This window comes from Colobus angolensis, unplaced genomic scaffold (genome assembly GCF_000951035.1).
Source record: "Colobus angolensis palliatus isolate OR3802 unplaced genomic scaffold, Cang.pa_1.0 Scaffold125, whole genome shotgun sequence".
NCBI lineage: Eukaryota > Metazoa > Chordata > Mammalia > Primates > Cercopithecidae > Colobus > Colobus angolensis.
This window is the reverse complement of record NW_012113697.1, coordinates 1,696,126-1,714,105: the sequence shown is the minus strand read 5'-3', so window position 1 is coordinate 1,714,105 and position 17,980 is coordinate 1,696,126. Positions and strand designations below refer to the sequence as shown.

Genomic DNA, 17,980 nt, shown 5'->3' with positions numbered 1-17,980 from the left:
TCTGCCTGCAATTCCTATGAGCACTACTCCAAAGCTTCCAGAATCCCCAGCAACAGTTGAGCCCCATTTGCAGCTTTCCCAATGCATAAAGAACCAGCTCGATCAGCTCCTGCTCAGTGACAAGAACACCAGGGGTGCAGTGCCCCTCCTTAACAGCCTGAGTTTCCACTCCTCTAAGTTTCTAAGTTGTAATAACTCCAACTTCTTCCTTTTGTTTCCCCAGTCATAGAGGTGGTAGCTGCTTCTTAGTTACCCACACCTAGTTAACAACTTTATACCACATTAACCTTTCTTTAGGTTAAATTCTTTCAAATAATTGGTGTGATTTCTGTCTCCTGACTGGACCCTAGCTAATTCAGTAGTCTTACGTCATGAAGAGACAGACAAATGAAGAAATCTTAAAATACCCTAACCTTCCCCACACTGGGGTTACTTACTGTAGTTGCAGGACCTTCACAAAGCCTCCATTGGAAGATAAGACCAGAGGGAGGCCACTGTTCATTACTACATTAAGGTTCTGGCCCCATATGCTTATGTGGAAGCCCTAACTTTGGTGAGCAGGGATAGATCTGGTGGGTCTGACAAGGAGGGGCCTGAGCACCCTCCTTTTCCCTGGGTCTCTTTCAAAGCAGAAGACCCTTTTCAAGAAAGAGACATATTCAGACTTGTCTTGTCATCACCTTCCCAACGTCATGGGACCAGGGGAAGAACCATCAAGGATGATGGGTAGGGGTGGGGGTTTATTTTGAGAGAGAAGAACCAAAAGGCCAGGAAAATCAAGAGACTGACTCCAAAGAGAGGACGTCAAGTGAAAACCCAGATATTCATCCCTTTTCATCACCTCTCCAAAAGCCTGACTCTCAGCAGCATGCTCATTAATATCCTTGTTCTTAACCCATCCATATTAGCATTCCTTTCTGGGGATGAGCGGCACCCTTATCCTAGAGAACCCTAAGCAGAGTCTGGTGAACAAATTTTGAGATGCTAGTGTGGTGAATGAGAACAGGTGAGCTGGATGGTTTTTAGGAATATTTCTATGAAGTAAGTAAGTTCCCATTCTCCACCTCACAGATCTTGTGTCTGACAAACTGGGACTAATTGTCTAAGCTCATGGTGCCCTCATTCCTAAATAGCGTAAATTTTGCTTTCTCTAGATTCATCAAATTGCTTCATTTTGATGAATAAACTTCATCAAATTGCTGTATTACAATAAATTTTTGAACATTACGACCCTTAAATTTTCCTTTGGAAAACACATATTTAAAAAACTATTAACATTTTCTCATCATTGCTTATTAAAGCATATGGTGAGTCATTTAATAGCAACAGCTATCACTTTTGACCTGACTATGAGCTAGGGACATGAGCTCACTAACTTTACTATTAATCACATTAATGGTATATTGTTTGGATTAAGCAGTACCAGAGGGGGCGGAAAACTCAAATACCGTGTTAAACAAGTTAGAAGTTTATTTGTCCCTCAGGAAACCAGTCCAGGACTGATACAGCAGTTTCACAAGCAGTAGAGACCCAAGCTCTGCCTATTTCATTTCTCCGCTGTCTTCAGCATGTGGCTGGTATCTCATTATTAAGGATGCTTGGAACTTAAACACATTACCTATGCTTGCAACCCACTGTTGAGAATTACTTGCAAAGTCATACCAAGCTGCAAGAGAGGCTGGGAAATGCATCTATTCTGGACAGTTACATCTTCCACTCTACATGAGGAGGGAAGAGCTATTGGTAGATGTCTGTCCAACACCAGGACCTTTGATCTCCTTGAGTAGCACTTCCTGACTAATTTAAAAACAGGTTTATTGGTAGATAATCCATATTCTATACAATGTGCCTATTTAAAGTGCACAATTTAACGATTTTTAACATATTCAGAGTTTTTCAACTACCACTAAAATCAATTTTAGAACATTTTCATCCTCCCCATCCTAAATAAACCTTGTACCCATTACCAGCCACTTCTCTTTTACCTCTACCCACCTTCCCAGCCACAGGCAACCACTAACCTACTTTCTGTCTCTATGGATTTAACTACTTTGGACATTTCTTATAAATGAAACCATCCAATATGTGGTCTTTGGTGACACTTCTTATACTTGGTATGTTTTTGTGGTTCATACATATCATGGCATGTATTGGTACTCCATTTTCATTTTATGGCCTAACATTCCACTGTATGGATATACAACATTTATACATTAATCAGTTGATGGACACTTGGGTTGTAGCCACTTTTTGGAAATTATGAATAATACTGCTATAAATATTCATATATACATTTTTGTGTGGATGTATGTTTCTATTTGTCTTGAGTCTATGCCTGGGAGAGGAACTGCTGGATCATACAGTTCCATGTTTAACTTATTAAGGGACAGCTAAACTGTTTTCTAAAGTGACTACATAATTTTATATCCCCGTCAGCAATCTTTGAGGGTTCCAGTTTCTCCATATCCTTGTCAACACTTGTTATTATTTGACTTTCTGATTACAGGCATCCAAGTGGATGTGAAATGATATCTCATTGTAGGTTTGCTTTGCATTTCCCTAATAACTAATGATGCTAAGGTTTTTTTTCCCTCGTGCTTCCTGGCATTTGTAAGTCTGCTTGGGAGAAAATCTACTCAAATCATTTGCCTCCCCTTAGGTTTTGAAATCTATTTTGTTTTCAAATACATAGTTCTGTGTCAACTGGTTACACCCTGCATACTAGGTTGGGATTTTTTTCTCCCTTCAGCTCCTAGGGAAAGCTGGGTCTTTATCTATTGTAGGAAATTCAGCGAGGCTTTGAAAAAGTTAGGATTTACTTTGAAGTCATGTGATATTGTATAAACTGCAGATTTTATTCAGTACATGTAGACTTTCTGAGAAGAAATCTTATTTGAAAGCAAAGGAGCAGCCAACCTACAGGACAAAATGGGATGAGAGTATAGGTTAGTTTCCATTTTCTAGGTTCTCAGGCTTTTGAAATATTAATTTAATTTAATTAATATTTAATTAATTAATATTAATTAATTAATATTAATTTTAAGAGACAAGCTTTACGAATACTATTTAAAAATATATAAGCAGACTGAGCACAGTGGCTCACACCTATAATCACAGCACTTTGAAAGGCTGAGGCAGAAGAATTGCTTAAGCCCAGAAGTTCAAGATCAGCCTGGGCCACACAGTGAGACCCCTGTCTCTGCAAAAAATCTAAAACTTAGCCAGGCATGCTGCTATGTGCCTGTAGTCCCAGTTACTTCTGAGGCTGAAACAGGAGGATTAATTGAGACTGGAAGGTTGAGACTGCAGTGAGCTATGATCACACCACTGCACTCCCACATGGGTGACAGAGTGAGACCTTGTCTCAAAAAAAAAGAAAAAGAAAAGAAAAAACATAAGTGGTAATGACCATATTAACACACAATTGAATGATATAACTCAACTTTCTGTAATTATGCAATAATATATATAATGCTATTAGCTAAAAATAATGCTTTCAATTATTTACATCTATTTAATATTTTGGTTAAAAAATAATGCTTTTGATTACTTATATCTCTTTCCACAAGTGATACTGAACATAGCCTATGAAATATATTTTGCTTGAAATGTGAAATGCAAAGTCAAAATAAATACTATATCTAATTGTGGAGTCCTACACTATTTCATTAATGAAGATGTTACAGGGAGACTGAGGGACAAAAAAAAAGACAATAAAATGAAATGGAAAAAATGCTGACTTGGATGTCTAGAGTCAATGTTCTATTACAGAGTAAATCATTTAACCTCTCTGGACCTGGGTTTACAAATCTAGAAATGAAAAGGTAGGGAGCTATATAGATTTCTGAGGCCTATCTCTAAAAGTTCTGTTTCCTGTTTTAATGGTATTTTATAAAATGGTTTGTGTTCAAAATGTTTGGAAAACTGTGGGTTAAATAGTTGTGATACTCTTTCAGTTACTTATCCAAAATCTACTCCCCACTTCTTCCTTGGTTTAATGCTAATTTGATTGGAAACAGCAATATGGCTAGGTCCACAGTGATGAATTGTGACTGGCCTAAGGTAATCATTGCAACTCTATTTTCAGCTTTCCTTGCTTTCCTTGACGCTACTATGGCCAAGTCAATGTGTATGGCCATGGAACCCTCTTCATTCCAGAAGTATCTCCAAAGGATTACTTTTTTGGAGAGTATGATGGCCTAGGCTAACTATATTACAAATAGTAGATAGATAAGTGCATTTCTTGGCCAGTAAAGCCAGAATGTATTATCTCTCAGACATTTCTTCCATAAAACATTTACTCTAATTTCTTTTTTTTTTTGAGACGGAGTCTTGCTTTGTATCCCAGGCTGGAGTGCAGGGGCGCAATCTCAGCTCACTGCAACCGCCGCCTCCCAGGTTCAAGCAATTCTCCTGCCTCAGCCTCCAGAGCAGCTGGGATTACAGGGACCCACCACCATAGCCGGCTAAGTTTTGTATTTTTAGTAGAGACGGGGTTTCACCATGTTGGCCAGGATGGTCTCGAACCCTTTATCTCAGGTGATCTGCCCACCTTGGCCTCCCAAAGTGCTGGGATTACAGGCGTGATCTGCCCACCTTGGCCTCCCAAAGTGCTGGGATTACAGGCGTGATCTGCCCACCTTGGCCTCCCAAAGTGCTGGGATTACAGGCTTGAGCCACCGCACCCGGACTCTAATTTCTACAAATAAATAAGAACCTAAGCATTCATTTGTGTACTTGGTCTTACCTCGCCCCCATTTTTGGAAAAAAATTTAAAACAAAGGAAAAATCTGTTGGTCAAGAAGGTGCATGTCTATTAAACCCCTTGTCTATCATAAGCCTAGAGAACTTGGGAGTTAGTGAAATATAACATTTACGTTAATCAACCTTTTAGACATGGTTGTGTTGTGAAGTAAAAGCTGGAATCTAGTATTCTCAGTTCTGTGTATCATTATCACCAGTGGTGCTTTAAAGAGAAAATTACAGGTCTCTCTACATCTGTCATAAACCTCTTCAGATTCAATAGGTCTAGAGGTGGCTTAGACATCTATAATTTTTTAAAGTCCTACATTTGATTCTGACAGGCAGCCAAGTGAAAACACTGTTTTATAAATCACAGAAGCTATGACTCTTCAAGATGCTTAGGTGAGTAAGGCCTTATGGCATGGTGAAAATATAACACTCTCACAGGTTTCAGGGACTCAGGTCTTTGTTCTGGCACTCGACAGCTAGGTGACTTTGAGCGGCTTACTTAAAACTCTTGGGCCTTAATGTGCCAGACTTAGAGAGGATAACTTTTGCTCTAGGTTTAAACAACAAGTGTTTATAAAAGCACATGGAAAATTATAAGAGTTCAAAAACTTTTAATACAGTACTTCATGCTATTTCCCTTTCTTGCATGCTGTAAAAATCTTATTGTTCATTCCAGAGCACCAAGTTTAAATCTCTGAAGCCTTCCTTAAACCAACCGCACAGAAATGTTACCTCATCAGCGTTTCTGCAGCACTTTGTATACTACCCCTATCACACTGGTAGTGACAATCGACAACGTCTTGTCCCCTCATTGATCTAGTGTAAGCTCCTTGACAGAATCGGGGAGGGGGGGTGTCATAATCTCTTCAGCATTCCCTGTGCATAGCAATGTTAGTTGAGGTGAACCCAAACCGCTATCCTCTCATTACTGAAAACACAGAAACTGCCTTTTTAGAACCCAATTACCTATTTTTCTCTTCTTTTTCAAAAGTAGAATCTTTTCTTCAATCTACCTTTACTTGTGGAACTCCAATCTGAAAAGAAGATTGAGGGGTTGCGGGATGCTGAGATCTGCCCCGTAATCACAACACTTACGATAACACAGGTAATAATCTATTAGCGCCTGTACCGAGTAGGTGCCTGACTACCCATGACACACATTTATCTAATTATCTCAACCATTTATAAAAGATGTGCCATTATTACCCCATTGTATTGCTAGATAACTGAGGTCCAGAGGACTTAGGTAATTCGTTCAAGCAAGGTCACAAGGGCAGAACCAAAATACGGATTTCACTCCAGAGCACCAAATCTGAACCTCTACATGCACCTTCTTCATCTGGAAACATCTGGATAATTCAGTTCCTTTAGTGTGGCTCAGAAACAAGTAACCCGGAGTTGATCTGGGCTCCCATTTGATAGAGACTATGGTAAAGCGTAACTGATCAGACGTGGAAGTGGAAGCATCGCCACGAGAACTATTTCCTCATGATGCTCCTGTCACCTGGAAGTGTCCTAACTGTAACTTTATTTTTATTTTAAAATTTATTGTTAGAGACAGGGTCTCACTGTGTCGCCGAGGCTGCAGTGCAGTGGCGCAATCACTGCAGCCTCGACCTTCCTGGCTCAAGCGATCCTCCCGCCTCAGCCTCCTGAGTAGCTGAGACCACAGGCTTGCGCCACCACACTCGGCTAATTTTTACATTTTTTGTAGAGGTGGGGTCTCGCTTTGTTGCCCAGGCTGGTCTCGAGGTCCCAGGCTCAAGCGATCCTCTCGCCTCGGCCTCCCTAAGCACTGGGATTGCGGGCGTGAGCCACAGCGCTCGCCCGCTGTAACTTTAAATTGCCCGCAAGGACTCTGCAGCCCAGCCCTGCCCACCTCACCCGGTCACCCGAGGATGCCTGTCAACGTCCAGGAGCTGCGAGCGCGGGTCGGCCAGTCGTCCGCGCGCGGCTTTTTCTTCAGGACAACGGAGCCACACCGTACTTTGCGGTTCCCGGAAGTCCTTCAGGTCTCAGACCTGTCAGCCCGCCACACTCCAGCGTGTACATTCCGATCCTCTCCAGCCACCACGCCCTCCTCCCGGAGCCCGCCGGCCGGAAGTGACGGCCCGGAACTACTCCCACAGGGGGGCGGGGAAGGAAGATGGCGGCGCCCGGCAGCCCGTGAGGAGAGAGGACACGGGGATCCCGGGGAGCGGCCAGACTCGTGAATTATGGCCGCATCTCCTCACACTCTCTCCTCGCGCCTCCTGGCAGGTACTGTACCTGCCTTGGGCACGACCTTGGGGGAAATTCTTCTCTTATTGCCACGTGCGAGGCCGTGGTTCCGGCTGGCTGCAACCTTGGGGAGCCCTTGGCGAGGTTGGCCGGCCACCGGTGTGGTGGGGGAACTGACCTCTGGAGTAGCTTGGAGCGAAGAGGCTACGGAACTAGGGTCCAGTCTTGCACTGTGGCTTTGGTGGTCCACGCCGCCTCTTCCATCCGGCTTCTGCGGAAGAGCGGTGTCTTAGTGCTTCTTTCGGTTTTCAGATAGCGGAAGCTAGAGGAGAGGGCAGAGTAGAACCTTGGGGTTCCACAGTCCTCCTTATCAGATCCTCAGCTTCTAGCCACTGGCTTGCAATGACAAGGAAGTGCTTTGCTTCCACTCAGAAGCCTTGTTCCAATATAAAGGGTCATGATGACAACGGTGATGATAATGACAGTTGCAGACAGCGGACTGTAGTCCCCCTCAGGCTTTTATCTTTGTACCGCCAGAGTGGTCTTTAATATCCTTTCACTCGAAGGAACTAGTGACAACTGTATGTTGGAGCTGGAATGTTCTTCCTTAACTCTTGGTAATATCTCATCTCAAATGTCACCTTTTCAGAGAGGCCTTTATAGGGACCACCCTATATAAACTAGGGCCCCCTACCTCTTTTTTTTCACATCATTCCATTTATTTATTTCATTATGGTTAGCACAGTCTATACTTGTTTATTTATATACTAGTTTATTATTTGTTTTTCCCAACTAGCATATGAACTTTGTGATGGTAGGGACAGTGTCCATCTCTGGTTTACCTCTGTTTCCAGTGCCCAGAACATTACTTAGTGTACATTGTTTGCTCCCAGTAGTTATTTGTGGATGGATGCAATTTGTCCCCATGGAGATATGAAAGAGGACGTTGGGAATTATCTTGCCCCCAGTATCTTAGATGATTAACTAATGGTTGTGTGAGAAATGCGATGCTGGTGGTGCATATTAGAGGCCAGATAAGAGAAGCCAGGGACTGCCTTTTGATCACATCCCAGAAACTTTTTTCAGTTGTCACCTACCACACACAAACTCTCTGCACCATCTGGTGATGTTGACACTGTGACTCCATGAAATTGCATTCTTCTTTTTCATAATGTTATTTTATGGCTCTCTTCTGGTCTGTGTGATCCCAGGGCAATTCATTTGAGTTTTCTGGAATTGAGTTTACTCATCTGTAAAATGATGTAATTGAAGTAGGTGATCTCAAAGGTCCTAATTGGTTTGTAAAGTGGAGAGGTAAAATAGATGAAACGGGATTGGCTAGGGTTTGGTAATTGATGAAGCTTGGGGATAAGTAATGGGGGCTCATGGTACTCTTCTGCTTTTACACATGGCTGTGATTTTCTATAATGAAAAGTTGTTGTTTTTTAAAGTCCCGTGATTCTTTTTTGAATCACTTCTTTGTTACTTTCTACCATCCCTGACTGTGAATGTTCTTTGATCCTGATCCTGGGCACTCATTCTCAGAGAACTCATCCTTTTCTAGTGCTTGAAATATCTCCTCTGTATGTAGGTTTTTCCAGCATGCATCCTTCAGATGAGCTGTTTTTCTGCCTTTCCATTCTATATTGTCAGCTATAGGATAATTCTGCTTGACTACTATGAATTCCCCAGTTCCAATGGTGGGCTGCATATGGCCCACATGGTTTGTTGCTGCATCGGTCTTTGCAGTGGTGGTATGGAAGGAATTAATAGACAGCTTACTCCCTGAAGCTGTGAACATAATTGCCAAATCTCTGCTGTAAGTGGCCTGTATAACTTCCTATGACTCACTTGGAAGATCTACTAAGAGAGCTTGATGGGGAAGCAGCATGGTGGGACGAGGTGGCAGAGAAGGTAACCTGGTGTTAGTGATTGAGTAGTATCGTGCCTGATTTTGCTTCTAAAAGTTCTAAGTATTTTATAGCCATTTAAAAACTAGGCGCAGTGGCTCACGCCTGTAATCCCAGAACTCTGGGAGGCCAAGGTGGGTGGACCACTTAAGGTCAGGAGTTCAAGACCAGCCTGGCCAACATGGTGAAATTCCCTCTCTACTAAAAATCCAAAAATTAGCCGGGCGTGGTGGCACGCGCCTGTAATCCCAGCTACTCGGGAGGCTGAGACAGGAAAATTGCTTGAACCCGTAAGTGGAGGTTGCTGTGAGCCAAGATGGAGCCACTGCACTCCAGCCTGGGTAACAGAGTAAGACTCCATCTCAAAAAATAAAAAAATTAAAAAAAAAAAAGTCTGCATTTTTTAGTTACTTGTCTCCTTACCTAATTTTAAATGTCCTAAAATCAGGAGCCAGTGTTAATGGTGAATAATAGATATAGTCTTATGCTTCCAGAATTTTAATGTATACTCGTTGTGTATCTTCAAACTTAAATTTGTTTACACAAGGTTGAAATATCTTTCAGTTTCTAGGCACTGATTCATAGAAATGTGACGTGTTTCAACTAAATGAAATGTCAGTTTCCTAGCTGTTTTTCTTACTACCATTCTGTAAAATCTCAGTTTGACCCACTTAATCTTTTTTTTTTGAGATGGAGTTTTACTCTTGTTGTCCAGACTGGAGTGCAATGGGACAATCTTGGCTCACTGCAACCTCCGCCTTCCGGGTTCAAGCAATTCTCCTGCCTCAGCCTCCTGAGTAGCTGAGTAGCCCACCACCACGGCTGGCTAAGTTTTGTATTTTTAGTACAGATGGGGTTTCACCATGTTGGCCAGGATGGTCTCGAACTCCTGACCTCAGGTGATCTGCCCACTTTGGCCTCCCAAATAGCTGGGATTGCAGGCATGCACCACCATGCCTGGCTAATTTTTTGTATTTAGTAGAGATAGGGTTTCACCAGGTTGGTCAGGCTGGTCTCAAACTCTTGACCTCAGGTAATCCACTCACTTAATCATGAGAGTTATTTTCCAAGGTGGTTCCAAAGCAAACACATTTTCATGTTTATGGAAAACAAGCATGTCATAATTAACTCAGGTTTGAGACTGTAATTTCAATGAAGAAGTGATTTACATCCAGTCTAAGAAAATTGTGATATATTTCTTGGGGTCGTGATAGTTCGCCTTCCCATAGTCCAGGTGTGCTGTGTGGGCTATCTAGTCATCAAACATTATTTCCTTATTACATAAAAGTGCTCTGCTAGCTGTTGTACAAAGGTGGTGAGTAAAGGGGAATTCTTGCCATCAAGGAACTAAAATTTTAGATGATAGGAACAATTTGCATGAAGAAGTGTCATACAACATGGCATAAAGTGATAGAGTAGTTGAAAAAGACAGAAAATTTGACAGAGAGTGGCGTGCAAACAAGGAAACGATAGAAACAGATGAGCAAATTGTGAAATGTGTGGTGTTTTTAGTGGAGGGTCATGGGCAATGTTGCTTTGGTGGGTTGTGTGAGTAATATGTATTCAGGGCCGCAGGAAGAAAACTGTTGCCTCTGGGAACGTGGATTGGAGAGGAAAGGAAATATTGAAGGCAGGAGGACTAGCTTAAATGCTGCTGTCATTACCATAGTCCAAATATAAGATGATAAATGTAAGATGATCAGTAAAAATGGAAAGAAGTGGACAGATCTGACCTATATTTCAGAGTAGATTGGATGTGATGGTTGTTAGGTGATAACAGGAGAGTTCAAGATGTTCCTGAAGTCTTAAATAAGTAATGGTTTTATGTGCAATAGGGAACAGAGTAGAGATTGATTGAGAATAAAACGCTCTTACAGACATTTTGCAGTCCATCCATGTAGAGTTACCAAGAGAGGAGATGGAAATAGGCCCAATGACTCTAGAAATGGTTTGAAGATCAGAAATTATCCTATAATTACATTTGCTCAGGGACAGTATTTACTGCTCAGAAAGAGGGAACATGGCTACCTTAAGGTGGCATACATAGCAAGAATAGACACCATCTGCAACTGAGAAATAGAATGCAGAGAACCAGGAACACTTAGTGTCATGGAAGCCATCGGGAGAATCTAGTGTTGTATGGCTTGTCGGAGGCTTGAATAGGATGAGGACCAAGGCAGAGAAGCATTGAATTTGTTGATACTTGAGAGAAGTTTCAGTAGAATCTAAAAGCCAAATTTAGATACAACAAAAATAGCTTATTCCTAACTAGACTGATAGAGTCATACTTTATTAAGAACTGTTTCTTCTTCTTTTTGTTGTCTTACCCTACATAGTTAAAATATTAACCTGATATCTATATATTTCAATTTATTGTCATTTATTAAGAAAAATTATGCTTTTTATTTTCTACTTTTGAAAAATTGACTGAACGGATCATTTTATATTTTCTTGAAAAGATCTGTAGCATGGTCATTTCAGCATTAAATGTAATAAAGCATAGTGATCCTGAAATGAACATTTTCCCTGGCCCTTCTGAAGACTTACACTGACTTGAACAATGAGTAGGGCTGGTAAATTGCATTTATTCACAAATCGGGATTAGATTATTTCAAAGCTCGGACCCATCACACAGTGTAGCACTGCATTAGTGGCTGGCTTTGCTTCTGGGGAGGTGTAGTCATCATTTGATTAGAAGTACGAATCATTTAACCTTTCTTCCACTTCTCTCTCTATTATAGGTTGGGTAGGAGGCTGTGTCTGGTATCTTGAAAGAAGAACTATACAGGAATCCCCTCACAAGTTCTTACATCTTTTCAGGAATGTCAATAAGCAGTGGATTACATTTCAGCACTTTAGCTTCCTCAAACGCATGGTATGTTTAGAAGACCATTCTTACTCTGTTACTTTCTGCCTTTGTTTTTCTCTGTTGAGGGAATTTCAGAAATTCCTATTTAATAAAAGTTTTAAGAAATACTGTTTGAAAACAACTTTTATTTAGTGTCCTTAAATTTATCCAAATCTCTTGTTTTGATTATTCTTACCCGAAACCAGAATAATTCTGGTGTTTGAGGTTAAAAGTATGATTCTGAACTTACTGATTAAGTTTAGAGAAAGACTGAAAACTTCTGGCATATTTCAACCTGGCCAAAACTGGGAAAAGCTGAACTGTTATGATACATCTTTTAAAATTCTTTGGAGTTCTGTGACTACATCAGTAATAGAGAAATAGTTACTTTAAAAGTGTGACCTTCTCATTTTCTTTCTTTTTTTTGAGACAGTCTCGCTCTGTCGCCTAGGCTGTAGTGCAGTGGCGCAGTCTTGGCTCACTGCAAGTTCCACCTCCCAGGTTCATGCCATTCTCCTGCCTCAGTCTCCTGAGTAGCTGGGACTACAGGCACCAGCCACCACACCTGGCTAATTTTTTGTATTTTTAGTAGAGACGGGGTTTCACCCTGTTAGCCAGGATGGTCTCGATCTCCTGACCTTGTGATCCGCCTCAGCCTCCCAAAGTGCTGGGATTACAGGCATGAGCCACCATGCCCGGCCAACCCTCTCATTTTCTTAAATCAGCAGTACATTTAAAAGTCTTTTTTAACAGTTGCACTTCTGAGTAAATTCAAACAATTCGACAGTTTTTATAATTTTCGCGGCATTTTATAATAGGTATTGATAACATCCATCAATCCAGGTTGACTCTGTGAATTCGTGGGCAATATGGAACTTACTACTAATTGCCAGTGAAGCCATTTGCATTTTCTCAGATAGAAAAAGGGTCGTAGAATGGCAGAATGATAGCTGAGAACTCATAGTGCCAGCCTGAAAGAACAGCAAACTTATAATTTAAAGTCCTATTTTACATTTCTCTCATCTTTAACTTAAAACTTAAAATTAAATTAAAATCTTAATAAAACTCAGTATGTTGATAAGAAATTTAAATTTCTAGAAATGTTCAGGCTTTTTAAGTTGGGGGGTCAAGGATAATGGTGGATATTTAGAGGAGAAATTCAAATATGTGTAATGCCCTTTTTTATGTAAATAGAACTCTTCATTCATGAGTCTGTAATTCTTTATTAAGACTAATGTATGTAATTTCACATCTTTGTGATGTAATGGAAAAGGCACTTAAATAGTTATCAGCATAGGTGGCTCCACTCCCAGGCCTACCTATAGCTGGTTGTTGGCTGTTGATATGCCAGTTTATTTCTGAGGCTTAGTTTCCTTATCTGTAAGTTAAAGAGAGAGAAAGAGAGATACTAATAATGATGTATCTTCTTTGACAACTGTTTAGAAGATTAAATGAGATATATATTATATAAAACTGTAAAGTACTTCACAAATAGTAGTAGTACTTATTAATTTTGCTAGTAAGTGGTAGAGACTGTCTGACTCTGCAGCCCATGTTCTGTCTTCATCCTGCCCTGCTATAGAATCATTCAGTCCTGGATTATGCCCTACCACTGAGCCCCTCCCTATACTGTTTGCCTGAGAACATGGAAAGTCAACAGGTTGACTTGGGCTCTTATCTTTTTTTGTGTGTGAGACAAGGTCTCACTGTGTCGTTCAGGCTGGAGTACAATGGTACCATCACAGCTCAATCTCCTAGACTCAAACAATCCTTCTGCCTCAGCCTCCCAAGTGGCTGGGACTGTGGGCATATGCCACCATGACCCACTGATTTTTTTTTTGTTTTTGTAGAGACATTCCCTGTGTTGCTCAGTCTGGTCTCATACTCCTGGGCTCAAGGATCCTCGGATTACAGTCATGAGCCACTGTGCCCGGCTGGGCTCTTAATTATTGAAAACTTTTTTATTGTATTTGGAATGTTAAGCCTCCAGGGCAAATTCTAGAGGAGATGGATAACAAGTAAATGTACTTTTCTTTCAAGGAACGTATATTTCTATGCTTTTCTAAACTACAGAAATTGAAAACCATTACTGAGGCCTAAATTTTATTCTCCCTATCTCTTAGTATAGTGGTTTCCATATAGCGCTCTATAAATACATGCCGAATTAACACATACTAAAGCTGTGGGAAAAGCTTTCAAATAATGTAAAAGCTGAACTGATTAAAGAGATTGCTAAACAACCATTTGAGAGCTTTTGGGGCCTTGGTTTTATAGTAACTTGTGCTTTTTTGTTTAGTATGTCACACAGCTGAACAGAAGCCACAACCAGCAAGTAAAACCCAAGCCAGAACCAGTAGCATCTCCTTTCCTTGAAAAAACATCTTCAGGTCAAGCCAAAGCAGAAATGTATGAGATGAGACCTCTTTCACCGCCCAGCCTATCTTTGTCCAGAAAGCCAAATGAAAAGGAATTGATAGAACTAGAGCCAGCCTCAGTAATTGAAGACTCAATAGATGTACTGAAAGAGACAAAAGAGGAAAAGCGGTGGAAAGAGATGAAGCTACAAGTGTATGATTTGCCAGGAATTTTGGCTCGACTATCCAAAATCAAACTCACAGGTACTTTGTTTTTCTGATATACTTACTTATTTGAAACTTTGTTTTTAGTTAAACAAAAAGCTCATTTTATTTACCACCCGAAAAGAATAATTTGGAACTGCAGGTCCTGTCTTAGTATTTTTCCTCTCTTCAATTTAACTGGGATTTGAAATTAAACTTCTGAATTCTATTTACACAGAATTGTAAATAGTTTTGCATTGTAAGTATTGTACTAAAAATAGTCACCCTTTCCTTTGCAATTAAAGTTGAGTGTTTATCCTGCTTATTTCCTTGTCTTTAGTGTTTTTACACCTACTGTAAAGATGCATAAGATAGTAAGTTTTGTTGACTTGAGTTCTGGAATGGGAAGAATTGCACTGCTGGACTTGATATGAATCCACAGTGGCTACTGAGTCTCCCGGTTCACTTCTGTGTTTTGCTTCTTGTAGAGCCTCTGGGGTTGTCACAGGTCTGTGGGGATGTAGGGTGCATTTTTCCTGAAAGGAGATTTGAACCAGATTTTGTTTTTTAACCTAATTCTAGCATCCTATGCCAAATTGTATTACCATAATTAAGTTATTTGGTTGTTACAATCACCCTGTAAGTCAGGTAGAGCATCATTATTATCCCATCGTATAGCCAAACTTTGACTTAGCTTATTCTGGGCTAACTTTGTTTAGAAGGTATGTTCTGGGTCATCCTGCAACTTGGGGGAAATGTGGTTTATTCCTCTTAAATGAGAATAAAGAGACTGAATATAATGTGTGAATAGTAAGAGTAAGCCAGGCCTCTTTGAGGACAGAAAGTGGTAAATAATATTGGAGTCAGATGAAAAGATGAGACAGGGAGGCTTGTGAGAGCAGAGAAGGATCAGAGAAAGGGTGATTTTTTTTGTTGTTGTTGTTTTTTAAAGAGACTTGAGCCTGAAATCCAGGGCAAAAGCAGGCAACTAGACAACAACTAGACAACTGCTCTCCTTAGCGACCAGCCTTACTTAAAGAAAGCTGTTTTCGAAGAAATGATGAATAGACTCGGGGGTTTGGTGAAGGAGCTAAAACGTCTTAGTAAGACTTACGCAATGTAACTCTAAGACAGTGAGATGAATTCTGTGTGATAACCTTGAAAACATGTCTCAGTGGTTTATGGTCACTAAGCAAGGAATCAGCATGTTTCTAAAGAAATTCTCTTTTGTCATTTACACAAGTGGCCTGAGTGTCATGCTGCTGACATGTTAAGAATGACTATAGATAAGTTATGCTTATAAGGATGCCACCCCAAAAAAGAGGCCTCTCAGCCCGTAGGCATCAGATGTGGCCTGTCAACAGCAGGAGCTTCTTTGTGTGTGCCATCACTTAGCACGTCCACCCGGCAGATTAGCTCTTGTCTCTTATCGTCCCATTTCTGTCAGTTACAGCATTCTTCACTTCCTTCAGAGGGGAAACCTTAGAACAGTCGCCTTCACTTTTTGCTCTCCGCTGTCCCCTTCATCTTTAATCTAATTTCTGTCACCAACAGAATCTTTCGTAAGGCCTATAAGATTTGCTTTCCCATCCTCATTTCTGAAGCTGCCATCCCAGTTTAGGTTAGAAACACGGGAGGCTGTTGGTTTTTGCAGCAGCTCCTCACTGTTCTTTTCTTTTGTTCTCTGCCCCGCTTACCCTGCAGTTCATGCAGCCCAGGGTTGCCGAACTAACTTTCCCAAAATATTGCTTTCGATTTTCCTAGCTTATATGAGTCTATAGTTTCTCCATGTTATCTTCTGTTTCAACCCTGCTTAGTGTTAAAGGAACACTGTAACCTGAATTGATCAAACTGTTCCTCAGAGTCAACCTTTTTTCCCTTTTCCCTGTCCCTCCACCCTACCATTTAGGCCAGTCCTTCCACCCCACCATACTTGTTCCCCCACCTCCATGGGAAACTGGTCTGCCTGTCTCATATCCAGTCAGATCCTTTCAAGGCCTTTGTTAATTCGGCTCTTGGTCCCAGTCTCCCTTCTCAAAACTCAGAATTGATAAGCACACTTGAGTTCAGATCTTGGCTCTCACATTTACTAGCCGGTGAGACTTTGGGCAGTTCCTTAACTTTATTGAGATGATTTCCACATCTGTAAAGTAGGAATAATAATAGATCATTTAAGAATTAAATAATTAATGCATAGAAAGCATCCAACAGCACGCTCGACACATGGGAGACACTGCAAATTTCCAAATAAGTATAGGTAAACATTTGATTGTCTGCTTAATGTGTATTATATTTTCCCTAAGGTTGTTTTTGCCTGTGGAGGGACTTGAGGTGAATGAATATTTACTCGGCAGAGAAGATGAGGAGGAGAATTTTAAGTAGAGGAAAGAGTCTTTGCAAAAGCAAAGAAGTCTGAGTTATCCTGGCACATTAAAAAAGCTGCAGGGTGACTATGAGTAGCATAGTATGACCTGAGTATCATATAGGAGAGGTGCTTATTAAGATTGAAGAGTTAGGCAGTGGCCATGTTGTTATATTGGCATGTGTATCAGGCTAAAGAGTTAGATCATAGCCATGGAAAGTCCTGGAAGCTTCTTTGGAGGGATATGATGACTTGATGTTTTGTCTTATTTACCTTTTAAGTATTTTAAAATTTCTATTAAATTAGTATAGGCTTATTATAAAAAAGAATTCAAATAATACAGAAGCATATATTTTAAACTGAGAAAGTATCCTTTCCCACCATTCTAGATAAAAACCCCTGTGTGAAATGTCGCCTTCTCTATATAGATACATATGCAGATAGAGCTATGGTTGTAAATTTTCTTCTACAGAAATAGGATCATTTTATATATATTTATATATATACACACACACAGTTTTGCAACTTACCATTTTCTTATGATGTATAGTTTTCACTCACAGTATTCACTGCATACTATTCCATTGTATGGATCTGCCATTATTAACTAGTCTTCTGCAGGTAAACATTTGTGATATTTTCAGGTTTTTTACTGTTAAAAGCAATTCTGTTATTAACTTTTATGTATGTCTTTGTATACTCATGTGAGTCTGCCTTTAGGATCAGTATTTAGAAATGTAATAGCTAGCTTTGAACATTTAAATCTTTTAACAAATTTGTTTCTAAAAACATAGTATAATTTACCCTTCCCCTCAACAGCATTTGGCAATTAGACTTTCTTTTTTTTTGAGGTGGAGTCTCCCTCTGTCGCCCAGGCTGGAGTCCAGTGGCATGATCTCGGCTCACTGCAACCTCTGCCTCCCAGGTTCAAATGATTCTTCTGCCTCAGCCTCCCGAGTAGCTGGGACCACAGGCGCCTGCCACCACACCCGGCTAATTTTTTGTATTTTTAGTAGAGACGGGGTTTCACCCTGTTAGCCAGGATGGTCTCGATCTCCTGACCTTGTGATCTGCCCGCCTCGGCCTCCCAAAGTGCTGGGATTACAGGCATGAGCCACTGCGCCTGGCCCTGAACCACTCTTTACCAACTTATCTGGGACCCTGAAATGAAATAGGGTGACCTATTTTCCAGCTTTATATGATTTTCTGGCTTCATATGGTTAAGCCTTTTTACCTTTTTTTTTTTTTTTTGAGACAGGGTCTCTGTCACCCAAGCTGAAATACAATGGCCCAATGATAGCTTGCTCTAGCCTCGACCTCCCAGGCTCAG

General features: G+C 40.7%; 1 protein-coding gene across 1 annotated transcript in view; it reads left to right on the top strand.

The window, feature by feature from the left end:
• The first annotated feature begins 6,860 nt into the window (after nt 1-6,860).
• LOC105505410 (protoheme IX farnesyltransferase, mitochondrial) overlaps nt 6,861-17,980 on the top strand; it is a 138,992-nt gene continuing 127,872 nt past the window's right edge. The window contains exons 1-3 of the mRNA XM_011933235.1: nt 6,861-7,011; nt 11,624-11,757; nt 14,027-14,348. Of these exons, the coding sequence (XP_011788625.1) occupies nt 6,969-7,011; nt 11,624-11,757; nt 14,027-14,348 (499 nt within the window). The 5' untranslated portion in view covers nt 6,861-6,968. The remainder of the gene's footprint in view (nt 7,012-11,623; nt 11,758-14,026; nt 14,349-17,980) is intronic.